Source organism: Protopterus annectens, chromosome 10.part0 (assembly GCF_019279795.1).
Source record: "Protopterus annectens isolate FY-2018-M chromosome 10.part0, PAN1.0, whole genome shotgun sequence".
In the NCBI taxonomy this organism is placed as follows: Eukaryota; Metazoa; Chordata; order Ceratodontiformes; family Protopteridae; genus Protopterus; species Protopterus annectens.
This window is the reverse complement of record NC_056744.1, coordinates 1,758,066,547-1,758,089,494: the sequence shown is the minus strand read 5'-3', so window position 1 is coordinate 1,758,089,494 and position 22,948 is coordinate 1,758,066,547. Positions and strand designations below refer to the sequence as shown.

Below are 22,948 nucleotides of genomic sequence, written 5' to 3'. Positions count from 1 at the left end.
CCAGCTCCCTCGGATCCGAGGCTCGCCTCGGCTCCGAGAGGTCGGGTCCGGTACCCGAAGCACTCAAGGGATGAGACGGATCCGAGGTGCGCCGACCTATCGGATCCGACCCACCCGGATCCAAATCTGCACGGCGCCGATAGCTCGAACCCGTGGTATGGGTCGGAGAAGGAGCTAAGGCGAAAAAGGGGTGAAGCCCTCCCGGTTGGGGGCTAGGAGCACTCCCATTTGCATTTGGGCCTGGATGAATTTCCTCATCATCCGGTCCATATCAGCTTCATTGAAAAGGTCGATCTAGAGGAGGCCACGGCGGACCTAGAGAGCCGCTCGGTGACCTCCTGGAAGGGCTAGCCTCCTCCTCCTCGGGTCCAGGAGAGAACCGAGGGAGTGGAGCCGAGGAGGAGGAAGGCTAGAAGGCACAGGGAGGCCCGCTTAGATGGAGGAGCGAACTGGAAGCCGGCTCTCCTCTTGTGGTGCTTCTCCCTGTGCCTCTCCTTCTGTCTCCCTAGAAGAATCCTTCCCCTCCGGCAACTTTAAGGGAGGTTGAGTCCCAGCCGGAGGGAGAACTCACAGCAACAGGTTGCTGACTGGAGTGCAGAGGCAAGCAGTATCTGGGGTAAAAGACCCGCCAGCACCAACTTCGACCTCCGTTCCTTAAAGCCGGGGTTGAACCCTGCACAAATGGTACAACCAGAAGACAGGTGTTCAACCCCAAGCATTCTTGACGAGTGTGGCCATCTGCTGGGGACAGCTTATGGCCACACTCGCACATTTCGAAAAAACAGCCTTAGGGGCTTCAGACATTACACCTAAGGCCTAAACACACACACACACAAACAAACTACGAAAACCCGAGAAAAATTAACTAAAGAGGGAGGAAAGCCTTAACCACACACAACTCTAACTATATTAATAACAAAAATAGAGAATTTCAACAATTTTCCTGTCAGAAAAACTACACTTATCTCAAACCACGCCAGGAGCTCTAGAATTCCGTTGCTTCTTGAAAAGCGGCAAACGAAATCTGGGGTCAGTCAGGGCTTGGCAAGGGGTTATGGGTAAGAGGGAGGAGCTAGGAGCTCAGAGCCTAAGGTTTTGAATTGCCGGCTCGGATCCGAGATTGGATCCGATACCCACAGGTTGCAGACGAATGAAGTCTGCCTACTTCAGATTCATTGTTTCCAGGCTGTGGCAATGTTGAGTCCAAACACTTTTTAGGTACCATTGAAGTTTCCTCATATGCAGTCTTGCGTATGGAATTAGTAGGATGCAGGATGCCATGAAGTCCAACGCCTGCAGAATTTTTCTTGCAGATAACTGGGCCTTTGTTGCCAATATTTTGAAATAGGCTGTCAGTTGCCTTTGTTTGTCTGGCGTAAGATAAGCCATCTGGGTAGTTGTATTTAAGCTTGCACCCAGGAACATTATCTCTTGAGAGGGTACTAGTTTTGATTTCTTTTCGTTGACTGTGTACTCTAGGCATGTCAGAAGTCTTTTCACAAACGCCAGATGCTGTAGAAGAATGTCCTTGTTCTCTGCTTGAATTAGGCAGTCGTCCAAGTAAGGGTATATTTGTATTCCTCTTTGTCTGCAGAATGCAATTACTGGTGCCAGGCACTTTTTAAAGACCCTGGGCGCAGTAGATAAGTCAAAGGGCAGTGCAGAGAATTGGTAATGCACTGAGCTAGCCTTGAATCTGAGGTATCTTCTGCATGACTGTCTGATTGGGACATGCAGGTATGCCTCTTTTGGGTCTAAAGTCACAAGCCAAGCCTTCTTGCCCAGCATGGGCAGAAGCTGCTGCAAGGTCAACATTTTGAATTTTGGTATATCCAGGAATGTGTTTAGAATAGATAAGTCCAGTATTGGCCTCCAGGCCTTGTCCTTTCTGGGTACCAAGAACAGTCTTGAGTAAAATCCTTGTCCCTGCTCTTGCACTGGTACTTGTTGAATGGCCCCCATGTCCATGAGGGATGAGACTTGCTTTTGTGCCTCTGCCCATTGATTATTTTGGCAGATCTGGCCAACCGTTTGCCTTTGGCAGGGTATGGAAGTGGAACTTGTAGCTTTGTGACACTATGTTTAGAACCCACTTGTCCTGGGTTATAATGTGCCACTTTTGAGAAAAAAGTGCTACTTTTCCCCCTAAGGGTGCTGCCAGGAGATAAGTGTTTGGTGCAGGCAGGGGGAAGTCATTGGGACTGTTTCCTGTATGGTTGTGATTTGTCTTCTCCACCTTTGGAGGTAGAAGCACCCCATTGCTTTGACCTGTATGAACCTTGCGCCTGGGATCTGCCTCTAGGGCGTCTGGATCTGCCCCTTAGAGGTCTGTCTATCACAGGAAAGGACCAATTCTTTGTAGGCCAGTGTCTACTAAACCTAGGTGGCTGTACTTGTAAAAAATCTTTGACACTGTCCATAGATTTAGCTTTGTCCTCCATTTTCTTTAACACCTCTTCTGCCTTAACACCAAGTATCATGCTGTAAAGGTGCATCTAATAATTTAACTTTGACATAATCAGGCAGATTTTGTTCCTTTAACCAAGCATGCCTCCTAATTACAGAACACGCAATTACAGCCCTGCAGGAGGCCTCCAAAGAATCAAAACCACATTGCAAAGTATGCTTTCCAACTTGTTCAGCTGCATGCAATAAATCCTGCATTTCCTTGTTTTCTGCACATTCAGAGTTTAACAACATTTTCTGTTTAAGCAATGCCATGACATGTTGCTGATATTTGAGCATCTGAAACTGACAGTTTAAGGCCCTTATAGCCAAGGCAGCAGATGTGTAAACCTTTTTTCCCCCATCTATCCAGTGCCCTAGAATCTCTGTCAAAGGGGGTAGGTTTTTTTGCAGCAGAAGCCTCAACTCCTTTGGGACCCTGTGAAATAGTTTCTGGGTCTGCAGCAGGGTTTTTGAAAAGGAATTTATGAGAGTCAGGAACCCTGTAATATCTGTCAGGCTTAACAGGAGCTGGAGGTAAGGAGTCAGGGGTCAGACTAGACTCTGAACACACATCATCTACAATGTCCAACACAGGTGGAATGGCTAGAGGCTTGTGATGAGGTAGTATAATCTTTTTAGATTCTGAAAAATCTTGGCTCTCCCAGTGGAAATGCTCCCTCATGGTATGCAAGGTTTCCCCAAAAGAATAGTCCTCAGGAGGAGAAGCTGAAGGTACAGATTCTTCAGCATCAGAATCCTCATTGGGGGGGGGGGGGGTATTCCTGATCAGAAGAGGAATCAGAAGAAATAGAAACCTGTTCTGGAGATTCATAGTCTGTCTCTTGCCTAGGCCTCTTATCAGGAGGGGGATGGGAATCCCTGATCAAGGTAATCAAGTCTTCAGCCATTTTGAGCATCTGTTTTTTGGGCATAGAGGCCTGTCCACGTGGCTCAAGTTTGTTTCTTCGCTTTAGAAGGTGGTTTAGTCTTTGCCTTTGAAGCTGAAGCCAGTTTAATGTAAAGATGTTTAGGTCTGAATACACCCCTCAGAAGCCGGTGCCTGCTCAGCGGCTCTGGACCCATCTGAGGGAATAGTGTCCAAGGCTCCAGTACCTTGCATTTCCAGTGGCACAGCCAACTTGGAAGTCGGTAGCGGCCTGCGACTCTAAATTAGCGGGAGTCAGGGGCTGCGAAAGCACCTCACTGAGAACCGGCGACTGGCTTAGGAGAAGCTTTGTCATCGGTTTTGGGCCTCTGTTGTTTCTCTCTCTCTTTTTCTTTGCGTTTTTTGTGAACTCCGGTAGTCGGATGGCTATCCAATGACATTTCTGGATAATTAAACCTCCGTCCAAAATAGTTTAATGCAAAATCATACCGACGCTTAACAGTGCGTTGGTTAAATCTAGCACAAAACGACAACCTGAAACGTTGTGATCAGGGCCTAGGCAAGCAATACAGTAAGAGTGAAAGTCCTTATGAGGTATTTGCTTTCCAGAAGAAATACAATTATTAACTTTTTCTGACATCGGTCTGGAGCAAGAAAAAAAGTTTCCCCAACGGGGTACTTAGCTTTACTGAAGACTTCGGATCTGAAACCCGAACACGAAAATCTCAGGAGTCGGCCGACCGGCACTTACAAACTGCTTCTGGCACCACGCGGCAAGAAAGACTAAAGAAAATGGCGTTGGCTACATATTTTATACCCCTGATGACCTGACATCAGGGAAGGGGCGACAGCAACCGACGCAGGACCCAAGACTTTGGAATTCAGGCTGACTGAGGGCAACCTGCCAGCAGGATTACCCAAATGTAATGACTGCAACAGTGAAACACGAAGAACATCTAAACGGTTCCCTATTAGAAGACCGAAGACGCATTCATTTGAATGCGTCTTGGTTGAACTCAAAAGCCTGAAATGGGAAAATATCGAAGTGGCTTTTAAGCAAATTCTTTCCCTGAGAAAGAATTTGCTTGGCCGCTTCATTACTTTGCCGTTTTTGGCACTGTAGTGCGGTCTCGGAGTTGGTATATTTAAGTACGGGGGGTGCAGCCCCCCATATCAGGAGGTATGGGGGGCGAAGCCCCCCACTCAATGTAATGTTTAAAGTATTTTATTGGAACAGCGATTTTTTTCCCTAAGGAAAAAAAAAATATCACTGTTCTGACAGTTCGAAATTGTAAGGGTTTCACTTACATAGGCTCAATTAATCACTGTTCATTTTTTTAAGCATTCGGTGATCTAATATAGACCCAACTAAACTGGGTTGTGTCCAGTGTCTGGAGATTTCGTATGTCATTACTGATCATTCTCATGATAATTACTTCCATGGCTTTGCATGGGAGACTAGTGAGACCTACAGGTCTGTAGTTTCCAGGACCTGGAGATGGCGAACCTTTGAGCAGAGGGTTGATTATTGCAGTTTTTCATTCATGAGGCACAAAGCCTGTTTGGAGGCTATGGTTAAATAGTGATTCCAAAGATAGGTCATGTTTCATGCTATTTACAACCAAGGATACTGTCTGGGTCCATCAGTGCAGTGTTTCTAGCTTTAGAGCACTGAGGACCTGTTCCCTAGTGACAGTTAAGGGCAGCTACATTTGATGGCATTTCCTGAGGAGAGGTTGAGGGGGACAGAGTGGGTAAAGTTTAAGCTGAATTTGTCTGTCAGTAGGTTTGCTATCTTCTGGCTCAGTATAGGTGGCTCCATTAACAATGAGCTCTGAACATAACGGTGTACTGCCTTTGAGGTTGCAGACAGATGAAGAATGCCTTGTGGTTGTCCTTGACCTGACGGGCTTAATTTACCTCAAATATTCAGGGTAAATCTCTTAGTAAAAATCATAAACTATTAATATTGCACCTTGACAAGAGCTTTTCCTTTTGTGAAATCTGTCAAAGGACAGTCAACAGCTGCAAAATTAGGTAAAGAGTTTCTGCAGTACCCAGTAAGTCCAAGAACAGCCTTCATCAGTCTAAGTGGAGAGTATAAGCCAGTTTTATAGCCTCTTTTTCTACTTTGGGTCCTACCACCCCTTTTCTTAACATTCATAGTCAAACTTGTCTTACACAGTCTAGCACAACCTGCACTTCTGGCAAAGTGATCTGAATGGATGAGCATATCACCCAGCTATGGCTACTGTGAATGGAATGTAAATACTTTATCCATTCGCTCTGTTTGAGCATCTTTTGATCTTCTCTTATCAATTGCTTCCATGACTCTGGTTGTTTTAAAGTCTCAGTTTAACTTTCACTCCAGGTGTTATCTGTTATTTTCTATCAGGTTAGCTCTCCCAAGTATGTCTGAAAAGATTTTTATTAATACAAAGTCTCTCTCTTTTGTAAATGATTTTGAACTTCAGAGATTGTTTGATTTTCTCCTGTATGAACTTCGCCTTGCAAAGGTCCCAACAATAACTTTTTTCCCCCCATGGCTTCAATATATTAACATAATTGATTGCCTTGGTCTCTAGCTTGGCCATAAAAAATGTAAACAGTTTGCTGCATTTATTCTACCCATCACATGAAATGGCCTTTTCCACCTAGCCAGAAATTTGTTCTCCAGGCCAGGCAGTCTTATAACAAACACATGCTCATTTACTACTGGTATAATCAGCTTTAGCCTGTTCTGTAAACTAATACAGTGTTCCACCACATTTAAGTGTTTCCCCTTCTTCCCAAGGCTCCTTAGTGGTATCAAGCAATCCTCTGGGATGTCTGTCATACGAGACAGTAAACAGGGTAAACCCACCTGAAGCTTGTTAATAAGTAGGGTAACCATTGCTCCCACTTTTTTCTGTGGCATGGATTGCAGCACTTTAACCTTTTTCCTAATATGTCAGTCTGTGGATGGTAGGCTGATGTCTTTGACTGTTTCACATTAAAATGCTAGCATAAATGAGGCAATACCCTTGGCATAAAGGGAGTGCCTTGGTCAGTAGGTATCTCTTTATAGACTACCACCCCCAGATGCCTTGAGTAATGAAATTTTCCTGGAAGTGTTGTAGCACAGTCCATAAGTAAGCACCAGTGCCCACTGATGGGTTATACTAGTGGCCTTACAATGTCCACAGTCATATATACAAATGGTATGTCCATGACAGGCTCTTGAATCAATTGAGTTAAAACTAGACTAGGGCACTGTTTTCTGATATTCTGAACAAGAAGCATATGTATTTTCTGTCTCTTTCCTTACACACAGCCACAAAAATCTGGTTAGTAACCCCTGCCTTTGCCCAGGTGACCTCCTAACATGCAACTATGAGCTAGCTTCATAAGAAGTGTCCTGGAAGGTTTTAGCATGAGCAAATAATGCAGAATTTCCTCCCTGCTTTAGTTACTCCATACAAGTTGTCTTTTCTTGACTCAAAATCGGAATAAGCAGCTATCACAGCAGCTTGGTGACCATCTTCTCTTAGAACCTTGGTTACATTGTCGTGTACTACTTAACGTTACCCCTCCTTTCCTTTACGTTTGCGTGCGTTACTTGTATGACAACTATCTTCCCGTTATTTTTTTCACTAGCCTGTTTTTGAGGTGGAATGTACAGCTTCCATCCCTGAAATGCTGACACTGCAACTTTCAAGTGAAAACCTCCTTTGACTTCAAATGTTCTACTTTCTCAACACACCAAGAGTTCTCTTTCTGTTTAGTTTTCTGTTCCACTTAGAAGTGTCCTCACAAATTCCCAATTTTCAGATTTTACAAGTAACACAGAAACAGAGGACAATCACTGCAGCCAGATGTACACTTTTTTTTTTTTTTTTAACTTCAAAGCTTTCCATCAGTTCACCTAAATTTCCTCTTCTGTCTTCTCTTACAGTATTCAGTTTCTACTGGCCTGTCAATGGAGCAGAATTTTGTTAAAAAACAGTATCCTTTTTACAGTCTTAATCTGATTGTAGTCCATTTTCTATCTTGCATGTTAACTCCTTTCTTTTGGGTTAATTCTGGACCTTTGTAGGAGCGTCATGGTCTTGCTTCCTTTGTATTTGTATACCGAATGAGCATATCAAGCCAATCTTTTATTGTCTTTTTTTATTAAGAGTATCAGCCTGTTACACCATGCCAAGGGTTAGGAGAGTGGCCTAATGGTTAAGGTGTTTGCCTTAGAAACACAAGGTGCAGGGTTTGAGTCTCACAAGGGATAACTGGCTAGACTTAAAATGGCTCGCAAGGGCAATTAGCCTAGTACTAATCTATGAATCTACCTCTTTCCACAATATCTAAAAAAGTGCCTTAAAATGTCAAAAACTTTTGTTAAAATAATATATATCAAGTCAGGGGCTGCAGCTACTTGATACAAAAGGTTGCTTAGAGCTATCTGAATTTCTACAAGTGGGAGGGGTCCTTCCTTTCCATCACCATGAAAACATATTACCTCCACTTATTGCTTATTATTAATGTTATATTTGGATAAGAGGGGACCTCTGAGCAGGGTAATCAAACGTTCAGAGTTCAGCGGAACTTGAACTTGTCTCACTTCCAGAAATATAAAGTACAGTTTTGTACCTACCATAAATGTAGATGTCCGAGAGACATGCAACTGCAGTCATAACATGTGGGTTGTCCTGCCTCAGGCAGCCCTCGGTCGGCCGGATTCTAAAGTCTGGGTCCGACGTCAGCTGATGTCGCATTTCTCTCCGACGTCAGAGCGGCTGGAGTATATAAGCATCAGCTGACGCCATTTTCTTCAGTGTTTCTTGCCCCAGATGCCAGGTGCCCTCCAAGGAAGGCTGTAATCAAATTGGAAGACAAAAACAGGATTCCAAACAAATACATGAACAATAAAACAAATACACCATAACAGATATCCCCAGCTAAGAGAGAGGGGGATAGGAGTGGACCCTAAGCATAGAGGGGTATGGAGGGAGGGAAAACCCGACTGCAGTTGCATGTCTCTCGGACATCTACATTTATGGTAGGTACAAAACTGTACTATGTCCTTCAAGAATGCAACTGCAGTCATAACATGTGGGTAGAATACCATAGCTTAGCTGGGGGAGGAGGTATGCTCTAGGAGAGTGATGGTGTGGCAATCAAACCCTGCAGGACTGCCGAAGCAAAGCCTGCTCTGGATCTGGAATATAGGGGGAGATTGTAGTGTTTTGAGAATGTATGCACGGAGCTCCATGTAGCAGCTTCTAGAATGTCCTTTATAGGCACCCCTCTTAAAAATGTTGTAGAGGTGGCTGTAGCTCTGGTGGAATGTGGTCTGACATAGGCTGGAACAGTCTTTCCATGAAAGGAATAACAGAATCTGATGCAATGTCCAATCCATTTAGAAATAGTCTGTTTTGAAATTGCTTTTCCTTGGACTGCAGGGGCGTAAGCTACAAAAAGCTGTTCAGACTTCCTACTGGCCTTGGTTCTGTCCAGGTAGTATCGAAGTTGTCTATGAATGTCCAAGGTATGTAAAAGCCTTTCCCCCTTATTCTCAGGATTGGGGAAGAAGGCAGGCAGATGAATGGCTTTGTTTAGAGAAACCCTAGATACCACCTTTGGCATAAAGGTAGGGTTGGTCCTTAATGAAACCCTGTCTCTGTGGAAAATAATAAAGGGTGGTATTGCCATTAGGGCCTGCAGTTCCGAAACCCTTCTTGCTGAGGTAATTGCCAACAGTAAAGCTGTTTTCCATGAGAGAAATTGCAAGTCAACTGAAGCTGCTGGCTCAAAAGGAGGTAGAGTCAGTTTTTCTAAGACAAAATTGAGGTCCCAGGCTGGCACTGGGGCCTTTCTTGGTGGCTTAATGTTCTTGATTCCCCTGAGGAATTGTCTTAGTAAGGGGTGAGAAAAAACAGGAGGATCAGTGTTGTATCTAGCTGAAATGGCAGATGCATGTATTTTTATTGATGAATATGAGAGGCCACTCTTAACATATCTGCCAAATATTCCAAGATAAGTGGGATGTTCAGTAATGATGCATCATGCCCTTTGCTGGTATTCCAATTGCTGAATCTTTTCCACTTGGCTAAGTAGACCTTTCTGGTGGGCGGTCTTGAGCCTCTGTTAGTATCCGCTGAACTTCCTGAGAGAGGTAAGTTGAATTTATTTATGGGATCTCCCAGGCTGTTAGCTGCAGAGTCTGAAGGTTTGGATGCAGTGTTTCGAAATTGTGCTGAGTCAAAAGTAGAGGCCACTGAGGGAGGGCCCACCTCCTGGTGTGACATATGCTCCGTAGTAGTGGGTACCAGTGTTGTCTTGGCCAATCCGGAGCTATTATGATTCCCTTGGGCTTCTCTGCTTTGATCTTTAGTAATACTGAGGTCATCAGTGGCAGAGGTGGGAATGCATAGATTGCTAGGGAGCTCCAGTTGAATGAAAGAGCATCTATTTTCCAAGCCTTTGGATGGTATGTCCTTGTGCAAAATTTTGGTAGTAGATGATTGAGGTGAGAGGCAAATAGGTCCACTTCTGGCTTGCCCCATGTCGAAGTGAGTTGTCTGAAAGCCTTCAGATGCAACCTCCACTCGTGTGGATCTGTGAAATTCCTGCTTAGGCTGTCCGCCAACACATTGTCTTTTCCTGGAACAAACTGCGATTGTAACTGGATGTTTAGACTCAGTGATTTCTCCCAAAGCTGCATTGTCAGTCTGCAAAGGGGATAAGAGCGAGTGCCCCCCTGCTTGTTTATGTACCACATCACAGTGATGTTGTCTGTCCGTATCATTAAGTGACCTTGCTGGAGTTGGTTTTGAAAAGCCTCGATAGCATGCATTACTGCCAGCATTTCCTTTTGATTTATATGCAGATGTGTTTCCTTTGGAGACCATTGTCCTTGTATACATCTGCCTTCCATGTGCGCCCCCTATCAGAGCAGAGGTCTGAGGTGTCTGTAGTCATGGTCTGTGTTATCTGTGGTTTTTTGAATGACAAACCTGTGTTTTCCTTGCTCGCCGAAGCCCACCATAGGAGTTCCTTTTGTAAGCATGGAATGAGTGGTATGATTGTCTCCAAGTTGTTGCTGTGCTGAGACCAAATGCTTTTTAGGTACCATTGAAGCTTTCTCATGTGTAGTTTTGCTAATGGAACCAGTAGAATGCAGGATGCCATGTAACCCAGGGCCTGTAGGAATCTCCTTGCAGTCATCTGGGTGTGTTTTGCTAAATCTTTGAAGTATTGAGTTAACTTCTCTTGCTTGTCTTCTGTCAGGTAAGTCATTTGAGAGGCTGTGTCTAGTTTGGCTCCTAAGAAGATTATTTGCTGGGATGGCTGCAGTCTTGACTTTTGGAAGTTGACTGTGTATCCCAGAGCTTGAAGTAATCGTATGACATATTCCAGATTTTTTGTCAACATCAGTTTGTCGTCCGCTTGTATGAGGCAGTCGTCCAGGTACGGGTAAATTTGTATACCCTGGAGCCTGCAATGAGCAATTACTGAAGCCAGGCATTTTGTAAACACTCTGGGCGCAGTAGATAAGCCAAATGGCAATGCTGAGAATTGATAATGCTCTGGCCCTGCAAGAAATCTGAGGTATCTTCTGCAACTGTGTCTGACAGGGACATGCAGGTATGCCTCCTTGAGGTCCAGAGTAATCAGCCACGACTCCTTGCCCAGCATGGGAAGGAGTTGCTGCAGAGTCAGCATTTTGAACTTTGGTACTATGAGAAAGGTGTTTAATGCGGACAAGTCCAGTATTGGTCTCCATTGAGTTTCTTTTCTTGGAACAAGGAACAGTCTTGAGTAAAATCCCTGTTCTTGTTCTTGTTGTGGAACTCTTTCTATTGCTTTCATTTGAGTTAGCAGAGAGATGATAGCCTCTGCCCTTTGATGTTGTGGTAGATTTGGCATGCCTTGTTTTCTTGGTAGGGTATGAAAATGAAACCTGTACCCTCGGTCTATAATGTCCAAAATCCATTTGTCCTTTGTCAGTCTGTGCCAGTTTTCTGCAAACAGAGATAATTTTCCGCCCAAGGGAACTTCTAGTTGTTCCCTGGTAGGCGGTAGTAGAGGAAAGTCATTGTGATTGTGGTTGTTGGGCAGGAGAAACCCCTGCGTCACTTCTTTGGTTTCCTGGCTGCCATTGACGTCCCCTGTAAGGGCCTCTGTATTGGCCTCTTCCTCGGCCACGTCTGTTCTTACCCCTTTGAAACTTTTCTGGATTAGGAAAGGACCAGTTTTTTGAAGGCCAGTTCCTACTGAATCTGGGGGGTTGAACCTGGAGGAAATCCTTTACAGTTTGAACTGATTTTGCTTTTTCTTCAATGGTCTTTAGCACATCCTAAGCATTTGCACCAAAAAGCTTGTTCTTTTCCAAAGGTGCATCCAGAAGTTTTGCTTTTACATGATCTGGTAGAGGTTGATCTTTTAACCAAGCATGTCTTCTCATCACTGCCCCTGTCATAGCTGCCCTACATGAAGCTTCCTGCAGTGTGGATATGATGCACTGGAAGTGATTGCTTACTTGCCGAGTGTTATGTACAGCTTCCTGCAAAGTCTTCCTGTCTAAAGGATCAGGAGAAGCTAGTGTTTTTTGTAAATCTTCTAAGAGATAATCCTGATATTGGAACATATGAAAAAGGCAATTTAAAGCTCTCATAGATAAAGTAGTGGAAGTGTAAACCTTTTTACCCCATCTCTCTAAAGACCTTGCCTCCCTGTTGGAGGGCAAAAGATTTTTAGAGGTGGAGGCTGAAACTCCTTTAGGCCCCTGTGAAATAGTTTCCAAATCAACAGTATGGGCCCTGAATAAATGGGAATGAGTTTCTGGGACCCTGTAATACCTGTCTGGCTTGGCTGGTGCAGGAGGGAGAGTATCAGGGGTAGCACTAGAATCAGAATACAAATCATCCAGAACATCAAGTACAGGAGGAATAGCTAAGGGCCTGTGCTGAGGCTTCTTAAGGAAAGTCCTAAGGCGTTTCCTGGAATCAGAATATTCTTGGCCCTGCCACTTGAAATGTTCCCTCATGGTGTGCAGAACTTCCCCAAAGGAAATATCCTCAGGAGGGGAGGCCGAAGGGATGGAATCTTCTGCATCTGAGTCCTCATAGGTCTGGAAGAGCTCTTCCTAGCTATCAGAGTGGACAGAGCCCTCAGAGTCTTCATCTGAAGGAGTAGGGTCAGAGGGTTCAACCCGGGGCCTTTTATCAGGAGGAGGCTGGGATGCTCTCTCTGGATGGGTCTGTGAACCTCTAATCATGGAAATTAAATCAGCAGCCATGGACATAATTTGTGTCTCTGGAGTCGGCTGAGGTAAGGATCTTGAAGTAATATGCTTTGTTTTGCTGGCTGCCTTAGCCCTAGTGTAGGCCTTAATAGACATGGCCATAGGAGGCCTGGCAGCTCCACGTGCAGGAGTGACCTTGTCTACAGCAATGGTCTCGGGCATCTACTCGGTTTCGGTATCCAGAGGAAAATCTATAACTGGCGGAGTAATGTCTGGAATCGGAGTAGTCGGTACTGCGGTGTCTTCGGTTCGGAGCGGTGGAGAGACCGTCTCAGAGGGAACCGGAGCACTCGCGCTAGGTTTTGGCGTGGAGTCGGTAGTAGACGAGGGCCGAGGATGTCGGTCCCGGTCTTTTCGCTTTTTGGGAGTTTGCGATGTCGGAAGATCCGACGGCATGGTATAAGCAAATTTATCGCCGAAAAAGTCTTTGGTATAAGCAAATTTATCGCCGAAAAAGTCAGCGAACTCCGCCCGGCACCTGAGAGTGCGCTTGTTGAAGCGAGCACAGGCTACACAGGCTGAGACGTCGTGGTCTGGGCCCAGGCAAGGATGGCAGTAAGAGTGGAAATCCTTATGAGGTATTTGTTTACCACAAAAAAGACAATTGTTAACTTTTTCAGTAATTTCTGACATCGGCTGAGGCTAGAAAAGGTCCCCAACGGGGTACTTGGCTTTTTTGATGACTTCGGTATCGTAGAATACAGGAGCTGACCGACCGGCACTTGCGAACTGCTTCTGCTTCGGGCACCGCGCAGCAAGAAAGACTGAAGAAAATGGCGTCGGCTGATGCTTATATACTCCAGCCACTCTGACGGAGAGAAATGCGACATCAGCCGACGTCGAATCCGGCCGACCGAGGGCTGCCTGAGGCAGGACAACCCACATGTTATGACTGCAGTTGCATTCTTGAAGGACATCCGTGTTGTAATGAGCTGAAATAGCAGAGGCGTGGATCTTAATAGATGAAAAGTAAATGCCTTTGTCCAGCATCTCAGTTAAGTATTGTAATATCGGAGGAATATTTGGGACAAGAGGGTCAAGGCCTTGAGCCTGGTTCCAGGCGCAGAATCTTTTCCACTTTTCTGAATAAGATTTCCTGGTGCTGGGCCTCCTAGCCTCCAAAATGACACCCATAACAGCTTTAGACAGGAGTGTTGACTGTTTGGTTAAATAATCTGCCATGCAGCCAGATTTAAGGTGTTGAGCTGGCTGTGCAGGATCTGATTGTTTTGCTGAGTCAGAAGATGAGGTACTTGAGGTAAAATCCATGCTGGGCCTTGAGCCATGTTCCTTAATATTGGGTACCAGTGCTGGCATGGCCAGTCCAGAGCAATCGGGATAATTTCTGGCCTCTAGTCTGGCTTTTAGGAGTACCTTTGCAAGGAGTGGCAGTGGTGGGAAGGCATAAACTTTTAGTGTTTTCCAACTGAAAGAGAGAGCATCCACTTTCCATGCTTGTGTGTGATAACTACAGAAATTCTGCACAAGGACTTAACAGTTCAGAGGGAAGGCAAACAGATCTATGTCTGGGCTTCCCCATTTCTGAGTTATCATGCTGAATACTTGTGGATTTAGTTTCCACTCATGAGGATCTATGACGTTTCTGCTTAAGTCGTCTGCCAGTGTATGTTTCTTTCCTGGCAGGAATTGTGCTTGCAGATGAACTTGAAAGTCAGTGCTGTGTTCCACAAAGTCATTGCTTGTCTGCATAGGGGGTAGGAATGTGTGCCCCCTTGCTTGTTTATGTACCACATAACTGTGGTGTTGTCCGTCTTTAGTAGCAATTGTCCTGGATGCAGAAGGTCCTTGAAAGCTGTCAGGGCATTTTGTACAGCTAGCATCTCTTTTTGACTGATATGGAGATGCATTTGGTCTGTGGTCTACTTGCCCTGGATACATTGTCCTGCCATGTGTGCTCCCCAGGCGTAATCCGATGCATCTGTTGTTACTGTCTGCCTGGCTGTGGGTAAAGTAAAAGGCTGTCCCTTGTTGTGGTGACATGCCTGTGCCCACCACTGAAACTCCTGTTGAAGGCAGGGAATGAGTGGTATTATTGCTTCCAAACTGTGGCAGTTTGAGTCCATACACTTTTCAGACACCATTTAACTTCCTCATATGCAGTCTGGCATATGAAATTAGTAGTATGCAAGATGCCATGAACCCCAAGGCCTGCAGAATTTTTCTTGCAGGGAGTTGGGTCTTCGTTGCCATCAAATGAAAATACTGAGTCAGTTACCTTTGCTTGTCTGGCGTGAGATAAGCCATCTGGGCCGTTGTGTTTAAGCTTGCACCCAGGAATATTATCTCTTGTGAGGGCACTAGTTTTGACTTCTTTTCGTTTATTGTGTACCCTAGGCCCATTAGTAATCTTTTTACAAATGCCAGATGTTGTAGTAGAATGTCCTTGCTCTCTGCTTGAATAAGGCAGTCGTCCAAGTAAGGATATATTTGAATTTGTTTTTGTCTGCAAAATGCAATTACTGGTGCCAGGCACTTTGTGAAGACCCTGGGTGCAGTAGATAATCCCAAGGGCAGTGCAGAGAATTGGTAATGCTTTGTGCCAGCTAAGAATCTGAGGTATCTTCTGCAATTTTGTCTGACTGGGACATGCACGTATGCCTCTGAGGGCCAAAGTAACAAGCCAAGCCTTCTTGCCCAGCATGGGAAGAAGTTGCTGTAATGTCAACATTTTGAATTTTGGTATATCCAAATATGTGTTCAGAATAGATAGGTCCAGTATGGGTCTCCAGGCTTTGTCCTTTCTGGGGACCAAGAAAAGTCTTGAATAAAAACCTTGTCCTTGTTCCTGTTCTGGTACTTTTTGAATAGCTCTCATGTCCATGAGAGCTGTCATTTGCTTTTGTGCCTCTGCCCATTGATTTTGAGGCAGGTTTGGCATTACTTTTGGCCTTGGTAGAGTGTGAAAATGGAACCAGTAACCTTGAGACACAATATTCAGTACCCATTTGTCTTGGGTGATTATATGCCAGTTTTGTTGAAAAAGTGCTAGTTTCTCCCCTAAGGGAGCTGCCAAAAGGTGAGGGTTTGGCATTTGAAAGGGGAAGTCATTGAGACTGTTGCCTGAATGGCTGTGGACTTGTCTTCGCCTCCTTTTTGGGTTGAAGCACCCCACTGTAGAGGTCTGTAAGAGCCTTGGGGCCGAGATCTGCTTCTTGGGCATCTGTATCTGCCTCTTTGTGGTCTGTCTGACACTGGAAAGGACCAATTTTTAGAAGGCCAATTTCTGCTAAATCTAGGAGGCTGTACCTGTAAGAAATCCTTTACTGTCTGCATAGATTTTGCTTTATCCTCCATTTTCTTTAATACCTCTTCAGACTTAACACCAAACAAGATTTTGTTTGTGTCTTTCGGCTTTTCCCGGTTAGGGGTCGCCACAGCGGAACTCCGGTCCGCTAATGACTGGCAGTAGATTTTTACGTGCTGACTTGCCGGGCCTAATGCACAACCTTCAACGAAGGAACACCCATTCACGCATGTTGCCACACAGAAGACGCTCTAAGTGAGAATCGAACGGGCAACGTCTGTGAGGCGACAATGCTACCGCAGCACCACCACCGCAGTACCAAACAAGATATCATGCTGTAAAGGAGCATCCAATAATTCTGCCTTAACATGATCAGGTAAACTTTGTTCTTTTAACCATGCATGCCTTCTTATCACAGATCCTGTAACTGTGGCTCTACAAGACACCTCTAATGAATCAAAACCACATTGCAGAGTATGTTTTCCCACTTGATCAGCTGCATACAATAAGTCCTGCATTTCCTTATGTTCAGGACCTTCTAAGCTTGTAGGCATTTTTTGTTTTAGCAAAGACATTAAATATTGTTGGTATTTAAGCATGTGGAACAGGCAATTTAAAGCCCTTATTGCTAGTGTTGCAAAAGTGTAAACTTTCTTCCCCCATCTATCCAATGTTCTGGAATCCCTGTCAGAGGGAACTGGGATTTTTGCAGTGGAAGCCCTTACCCCTTTGAGACCCTGGGAAATAGTGTCTGGGTCTGCAGCAGGGTTTTTGTAAAGAAATTTGTGAGAGTCAGGAACTCTGTAGTACCTGTCTGGCGTGACTGGAGCTGGGGGCAAAGAATCAGGGGTTAAACTAGATTCAGAGAACACATCATCCACAATATCCAACACAGGTGGAATAGCCAAGGGCCTGTGCTGAGGCAATAACAGAAAATATCTGAGCCTTTTCTTGGATTCTGAATAATCCTGGCTCTCCCGATGGAAATGCTCCCTCATGGTATGTAAAGTTGAGTAATCCTCGGGAGGAGAGGCTGAAGGAATAGATTCTTCAGCATCAGAGTCCTCCTAGGGGGGTAAAGAATATCCCTGGTCTGAAGATGAATCAGAGGAAATGGAAACCTGGTCAGAGGAATCATAGTCTGTATCCTGCCTAGGCCTTTTATCAGGAGGGGGATGGGAACCCCTGATCAGAGTAATTAGGTCTTCGGCCATTTTGAGCATCTGTTTCTTAGGCATGGAAGCCTGTCCAGGAAAATGCTGTATTTGTTTCTTTGACTTTAATGGAGTTTTTGACTTGGCTGTTTTGATTGTAAGCTGTGAAGGTCTGAAGACACCCTCAGAAGTCGATGCCTGCTCAGCGGCTCCGGACCCATCTGAGGGAATAGTCTCCGTAGGCCCAATACCTTGTGTTTCCAGAGGCCTAGATGTCTCCACGTGGGAGACAGAGGCAGCTCTGAGGCAGCGGGAGTCAGGGGCTGCGAAAGCGCCTCACTGAGCACCGGCGAGCCGGCAACTGGCCTGGAAGAGGCTTTGTCGTCAGTTTTGGACCTCGGTTGCCTGTCCTTATCCTTGTCTTTGCGTTTTTTTTTGTGTATTCCAGTCGTCGGTTGTTCCGACGGTATGGTATAATTGAACCTTCGGCCAAAATAATGGCGTGCAAAATCAAACCAACGTTTAATAGTGCATTTGTTAAATCTAGCACAAAACAGACAACTAGTGACATCGTGGTCTGGGCCTAGGCATGGAATACAGTAAGAATGGAAATCCTTATGAGGTATTTGCTTCCCACAAGAAATACAATTATTAACTTTTACTGTTTGAGGCAAGAAAAAGTTTCCCCAACGGGGTACTTAGCTTTATTGAAGATTTCGGTTCTGAAATTTGAATTCGAAAATCTCAGGAGTCAGCCGACCGGCACTTGCCAACTGCTTTTGCTTCGGGCACCGCGTGGCAAGAAAGACTGGAGAAAATGGCGTCGGCTGCATCTTGTATACCTCTGGCGCACTGACGTCAGGGAAGAAGCGACAGCAACCGACGCCAGACCAAGACTTTGGAACTCTGGCCGACTGCGGGACCACCTGACGGCAGGATAACCCAAGTGTAATGACTGCAGCAGTGAAACACGATGAACATCAAAGTTATTTAAGTGTACCATAACACACCATAACGTTATTTTGATTTACTCAAGCTACAGTCTTTATGATGTTCCATAGGAACAACTTCATTTGCAGCATTATTCATTAATGGTTTCACATTTCTAGTACTAGAATTCTCAACAGTATTAGAGGAACTGAATCATGCTCTATGACCCCCTTCTCTTCAGATTTAAAACAAGTTAACCCATCATCTATTTCATAGAATACTGCATGTTTCGTACTGTAGCTTCATACATCAAATCGGACAAGTCAGTTTAAAAATGTGCTGTGAATTAATAAGCATTCTACTTAAGTTACTAACTTGTCAGACTTCTTGGGATGGTTTTGCAACATGTACTTCTCTCACAGTACTTAAATATGTCTACTCTTAGAATTTCTAAAACTGTTACATCAATTTTAACCAGTTTTAACATGTGCTAAGTCCCGCATCTCAGTATTATAATCTATGTGTAAACTTTCATAGACTGCATCTCTAAAGTTATCCCATTAGTGCTAACAGCTGAGATTCTGACAGTCAGTAGGATCGGTCCCTTCCATTTTAGTGCTTCCTCTGCCATCTCAGAGGAAAGTATCAGTCTGTTCTGGTTGGTGCCAATTTTCTTAGGTGGCATATCGTTCATCCACCACCAATATTAATCTTGGTCATCCTTCCAGCTTATCTTCTTCATGGCCAGCACATTTTTGGGACCAACCATCATGTTAGTCAGTCCTGGAAACTATCGGTGCTGCTGTACTAGCTTCTGGTCAGTCTCCACCTCAGGTTCCACAGCTTTTAATAACCCCTCAATGGCAGTAGGTAAAAGAAAGCACCACAGGAGATCATCACAAGTTACAAACACCATAGCTCAAACTGGTCATACACTTCACAGCAACAGTGGTATTTAGCAAATCCCGAGACAAAATACCCATGCACATAGTACTAGTACAAGTCTTTGGAAACACTAAATTAGACAGCAGAGTTAACAATAAAGGTTTTACTACACCACAATAGAAAATAAAATTAGCCCACTCCATTTAGTATATGGTTTAAAAAGTTTGAACAGCACCTATAGAAAATGCTTTATATTCCACAGAAGCAAGTCCACCTACAGTTTCTCAGTCTACAAGGTTGTTAGGTGCAACACATGTCAAAGTCTTTCCTTCAGCTTCACTAAACAGTTTACAGTGGGCTACATACACAATCACTATCAGCCAAGACTGGTCGGACAGCCAAACTCCATGAATCTGTGGGTCAGAATTGCTGTACCTCCAGATGAGGAAGCAATTTCTGACTTGCCTTGAAAAGTTCATCTCTTTTTATGCAACACTTAACAGAATTCCTGTACCAGTCGCTTCAGGCAATTTTAAAAGGTACGGTCTACATGCTCCATAAACCAGATATTACTATATCTATTATACACATGTGCATGCATACATAGACAAACTTCATTTAAAATACATATATCTGCACAGATATAGAAATGCATGTGCTCTCGTGCGCACACACAGTGTTGGGGATGTTAATGTCATTTCTTAACTCGTGTGTCAAAGCTGTACTATTTTGTTAATAAAAAGCCAACATTACCTGTAACTTTCAGAGTAGGTTTAACAGATTCTTTGTCTGGAGCATACAAAACCTCACACACGTACTGCCCCTCCATACTTTTTTCAACACGTCTAAGCAACAGTGAGGCATTCCCTTTTTTCAGCTCTTCAGGAAAAAGTTGCGCTGTACTCCACTTGTTTTCTACCTTCTCATCAAACACTGCAACATTTTGGCCTTGAAATTTCCAAGTGACAAAGAGAATACCAAAGTTTATCGGCATGACATCAGGAACGAACTGACAATCTAACAAAACATCTGAACACTGCGAAGCAACAACATCGTGCGTACTTGTTCTAACAACCATTACAGCATCTGAAACAAGAAAAACAAGAGGCAAAAATTAAAGTCCCAAGCTACATCAAGGTGTGTAGCAATTAACCAAAGAAGTGCATTCCCACAAAAACCAAAGATCAGTACAATCAGGTGAAAAGGAGCCTCCTTATTTTCACAAACATTAGGGTAGCTTGAACTGCGTTTTCAAAGGGCTGAAAAGAAAAACTCACAGATCAAATATCAGCATTATTTTGCCTAAGTCATACAATAAAGGTTTAAAGTTCTGCAACAAAGCATACATTTTAATGAGACATACAATCTTATGGTCCATCCGATCTGATTACTTAACTAATTCTTGCATAACTACCCGAATGTACTTCTCCAATAATTTTAGAATCATTATGGACAAATAAGCAAAAATGTGAGGGGCGCAAGTCAGAAAAGCTATTGAGTATTATAGAGGAATGTTTGGAAATAAAGGTGTTCATACAGACCTGCTGGATGGAAAAGGGAATGGATGGTGAAAAAGTGTATGCTGTAGTAATGGCAGCAAAAATATCTACAAGTTCCAAAGGTACCAATAAACAAAACCAAAAGGTCACACAGACAAGCCAATTAGTAAATACTACAAGAAAAACGTAACCAAGCTAGAGTTTTCACTGTGTGGTACCTTAAACCTCCCAGAATAAAGGCCCATGGGATATATGCAAATGACCCCTTAAGGACATAAAGTGTTTCAGCTATATGGCTTCTGAATGTCCATGACTTTTCCTTTTGAAGTTCAAAATGTGCATGTCCACAGCTAGTGATGTTTGGCTTTGTTGACCTGAATCTTTCCATAAGGACTTAAAAAAGGAAAAAGTCATGGACATTCAGAAGCCATATAGCTGAAAATATTAACTCTAATATTTATGGTGCTGTTTATGCAATTCGTTTATATGCATCTACAGTGAAGGCTCTGAAAACCTCCCTCAACAGCTACAGCCTCTCTGTGTGCTCCTTAAAAAATAAGTTGATATCCTTAAATGAGAACTTAAAGTTGTAAAATCATGATAACCACTTTCCATCTGTTATCCACAGTTTAACAAGCCAAAAAAAGAGAATGGCTGCCACTGAAAAATAATTTTTAGAAATCATAATTTTCTGTACCTGCACGATTATCATCCATTATCTGGGTGATCCCCTCAGCACCTAAAGAATGTTCAGCTTCTTCCATCACTCAGACAAAAAGAAAAGAAGCCTACAGTAATGTTAAAATATATATATATCTATCTCCATACACACGCACACATATATATATATATCATACATACATGCACACATACATATATATATATATATATATATATATACACACACACACACTTCCAATAGTTATGGTGCACACCCCAGAAAACAGTGCAAATGGATAAACTCTCCTCACGTAAACCAGCACTATAAACTCAAGGCCATAAAAATGCTTGATTCAGCATGAATCCACAATGTACTACAATAATCCACGATAATCCTACCTGTGTTATTATCCTCAGAGATGGGTCTAGGATCTGACCCAGACACTTTTTAGACAGATCCAGAGCTCAAAGCTCAAGCTCCTGCCCTTCCCATAATCGCCTGCTATCCTCTAACACTCAGAACTTGTTTGCTGCTGAATCGCTCCACACATGGTGCAGGCTCAAGTATAGGATTCTACCCAAGTGATGCTTTTTGTTACCTTTCTCTCTTTTTCCTTTTAACAAAGTATTTCTGTGGTTAGCCCTTTTTTCTTAATTCCTCCCTTCCCTAGCAGACCTAGAATGCGTTTAGGTAGTTTCTCCACTCCCCTCTTCAAGTGCTTGGCACTCTGGGCCTTTTCTAAGAGTAATCCTTTTCTCTCTTTCTCTCTCCCACTGAGAGAGAGGAGAGTGAGAGAGTGAGGGAGAGAGTGAGAGAGTGAGAGAGTGAGAGAGTGAGAGAGTGAGAGAGTGAGAGAGTGAGAGAGTGAGAGAGTGAGAGAGTGAGAGAGTGAGAGAGTGAGAGAGTGAGAGAGTGAGAGAGTGAGAGAGTGAGAGAGTGAGAGAGTGAGAGAGAGAGTGAGAGAGTGAGAGAGTGAGAGAGAGAGTGAGAGAGAGAGTGAGAGAGAGAGTGAGTGAGAGTGAGAGAGAAACCTTCCCATCCACAAGTCATACTCTCCTCTTCTGATCCAGAAAGAATTGGAATGTCAATACCCTGGGATTTGCAGTGAGGATGACTTGTGTCAGAAATCCCTCCCTTCTCGACACAGTCAGGGTCCCTGGCCGGCTCTGTTCCACAACCACCAGAGAGGGCTTAGTCTTAGAGGGGTCAGTGATGGTACCCTGGGGATGGGTTTGGTCCCAGATGTGTTAGACCACTCCCTTCCCTTGGGGGCCTTGTCAATGGACAGCTCAGGGCCGATATCATCCTGAGGGCTTTGGCACTGTGTTGGGGTCCCATCTCCCTTCCCAGGTGGCCCCGGCCACCAGGGATGGGGGAGGAGCTTCAGTCTGTCAGCCTTCTGGGTGGTTGAGAGGACCTTCTCCAGTTTGGTAGCTACCTCTCCTTCTCAAGGTTCTCCCAGCCTCTCAGGTTTGGGTGCTGAGGCCTCATCATCATCCAGGGTCAGGGTGGACTCATCACAGCCCCAGGGTGTTTACCAAATGTATGGAAGTGGTGGCAGCTTATCTCCGGCTGCAGGTTTTCCCCTATCTGGACGATTGGCTCCTCATGGCTCCCACAAGGCATCGACTAAAACTAGCGATCAGGTGCGTGGTAAGACTTTTCCAGCATCTAGGGATCACTGCAAAATTGCCCAAGTCGAATCTAGTTCCCAGCCAAAACCTGGAATTCACTGCAGTACAGTTGGACACAGAACCCGAGACTGCAGCACTGCCTCCCTGTCGGGTCCAGTTGGTTCAAGATCAAGTTTCTTTCTTGCTGAATCTAACATGCCCACCTGTTCATTTGACTGTCAAAGCGCTAGTCTCTATGACAGCTGCCACTTGGTGTCTCTCGCCAGGTATCATATGCGAGTTCTCCAATGAGAACCCCCAGCAGTC

The 22,948-nt window shown here is 44.3% G+C and overlaps 1 protein-coding gene across 2 annotated transcripts in view; it reads right to left on the bottom strand.

The window, feature by feature from the left end:
• The window catches only part of LOC122813985 (leukocyte surface antigen CD47-like), a 288,924-nt gene that overhangs the window by 164,309 nt on the left and 101,667 nt on the right, over positions 1–22,948 (bottom strand). For both annotated transcript variants that reach the window (XM_044086555.1, XM_044086556.1), the window contains exon 2: positions 19,602–19,934. In XM_044086555.1, the coding sequence (XP_043942490.1) occupies positions 19,602–19,934 (333 nt within the window). The remainder of the gene's footprint in view (positions 1–19,601; positions 19,935–22,948) is intronic.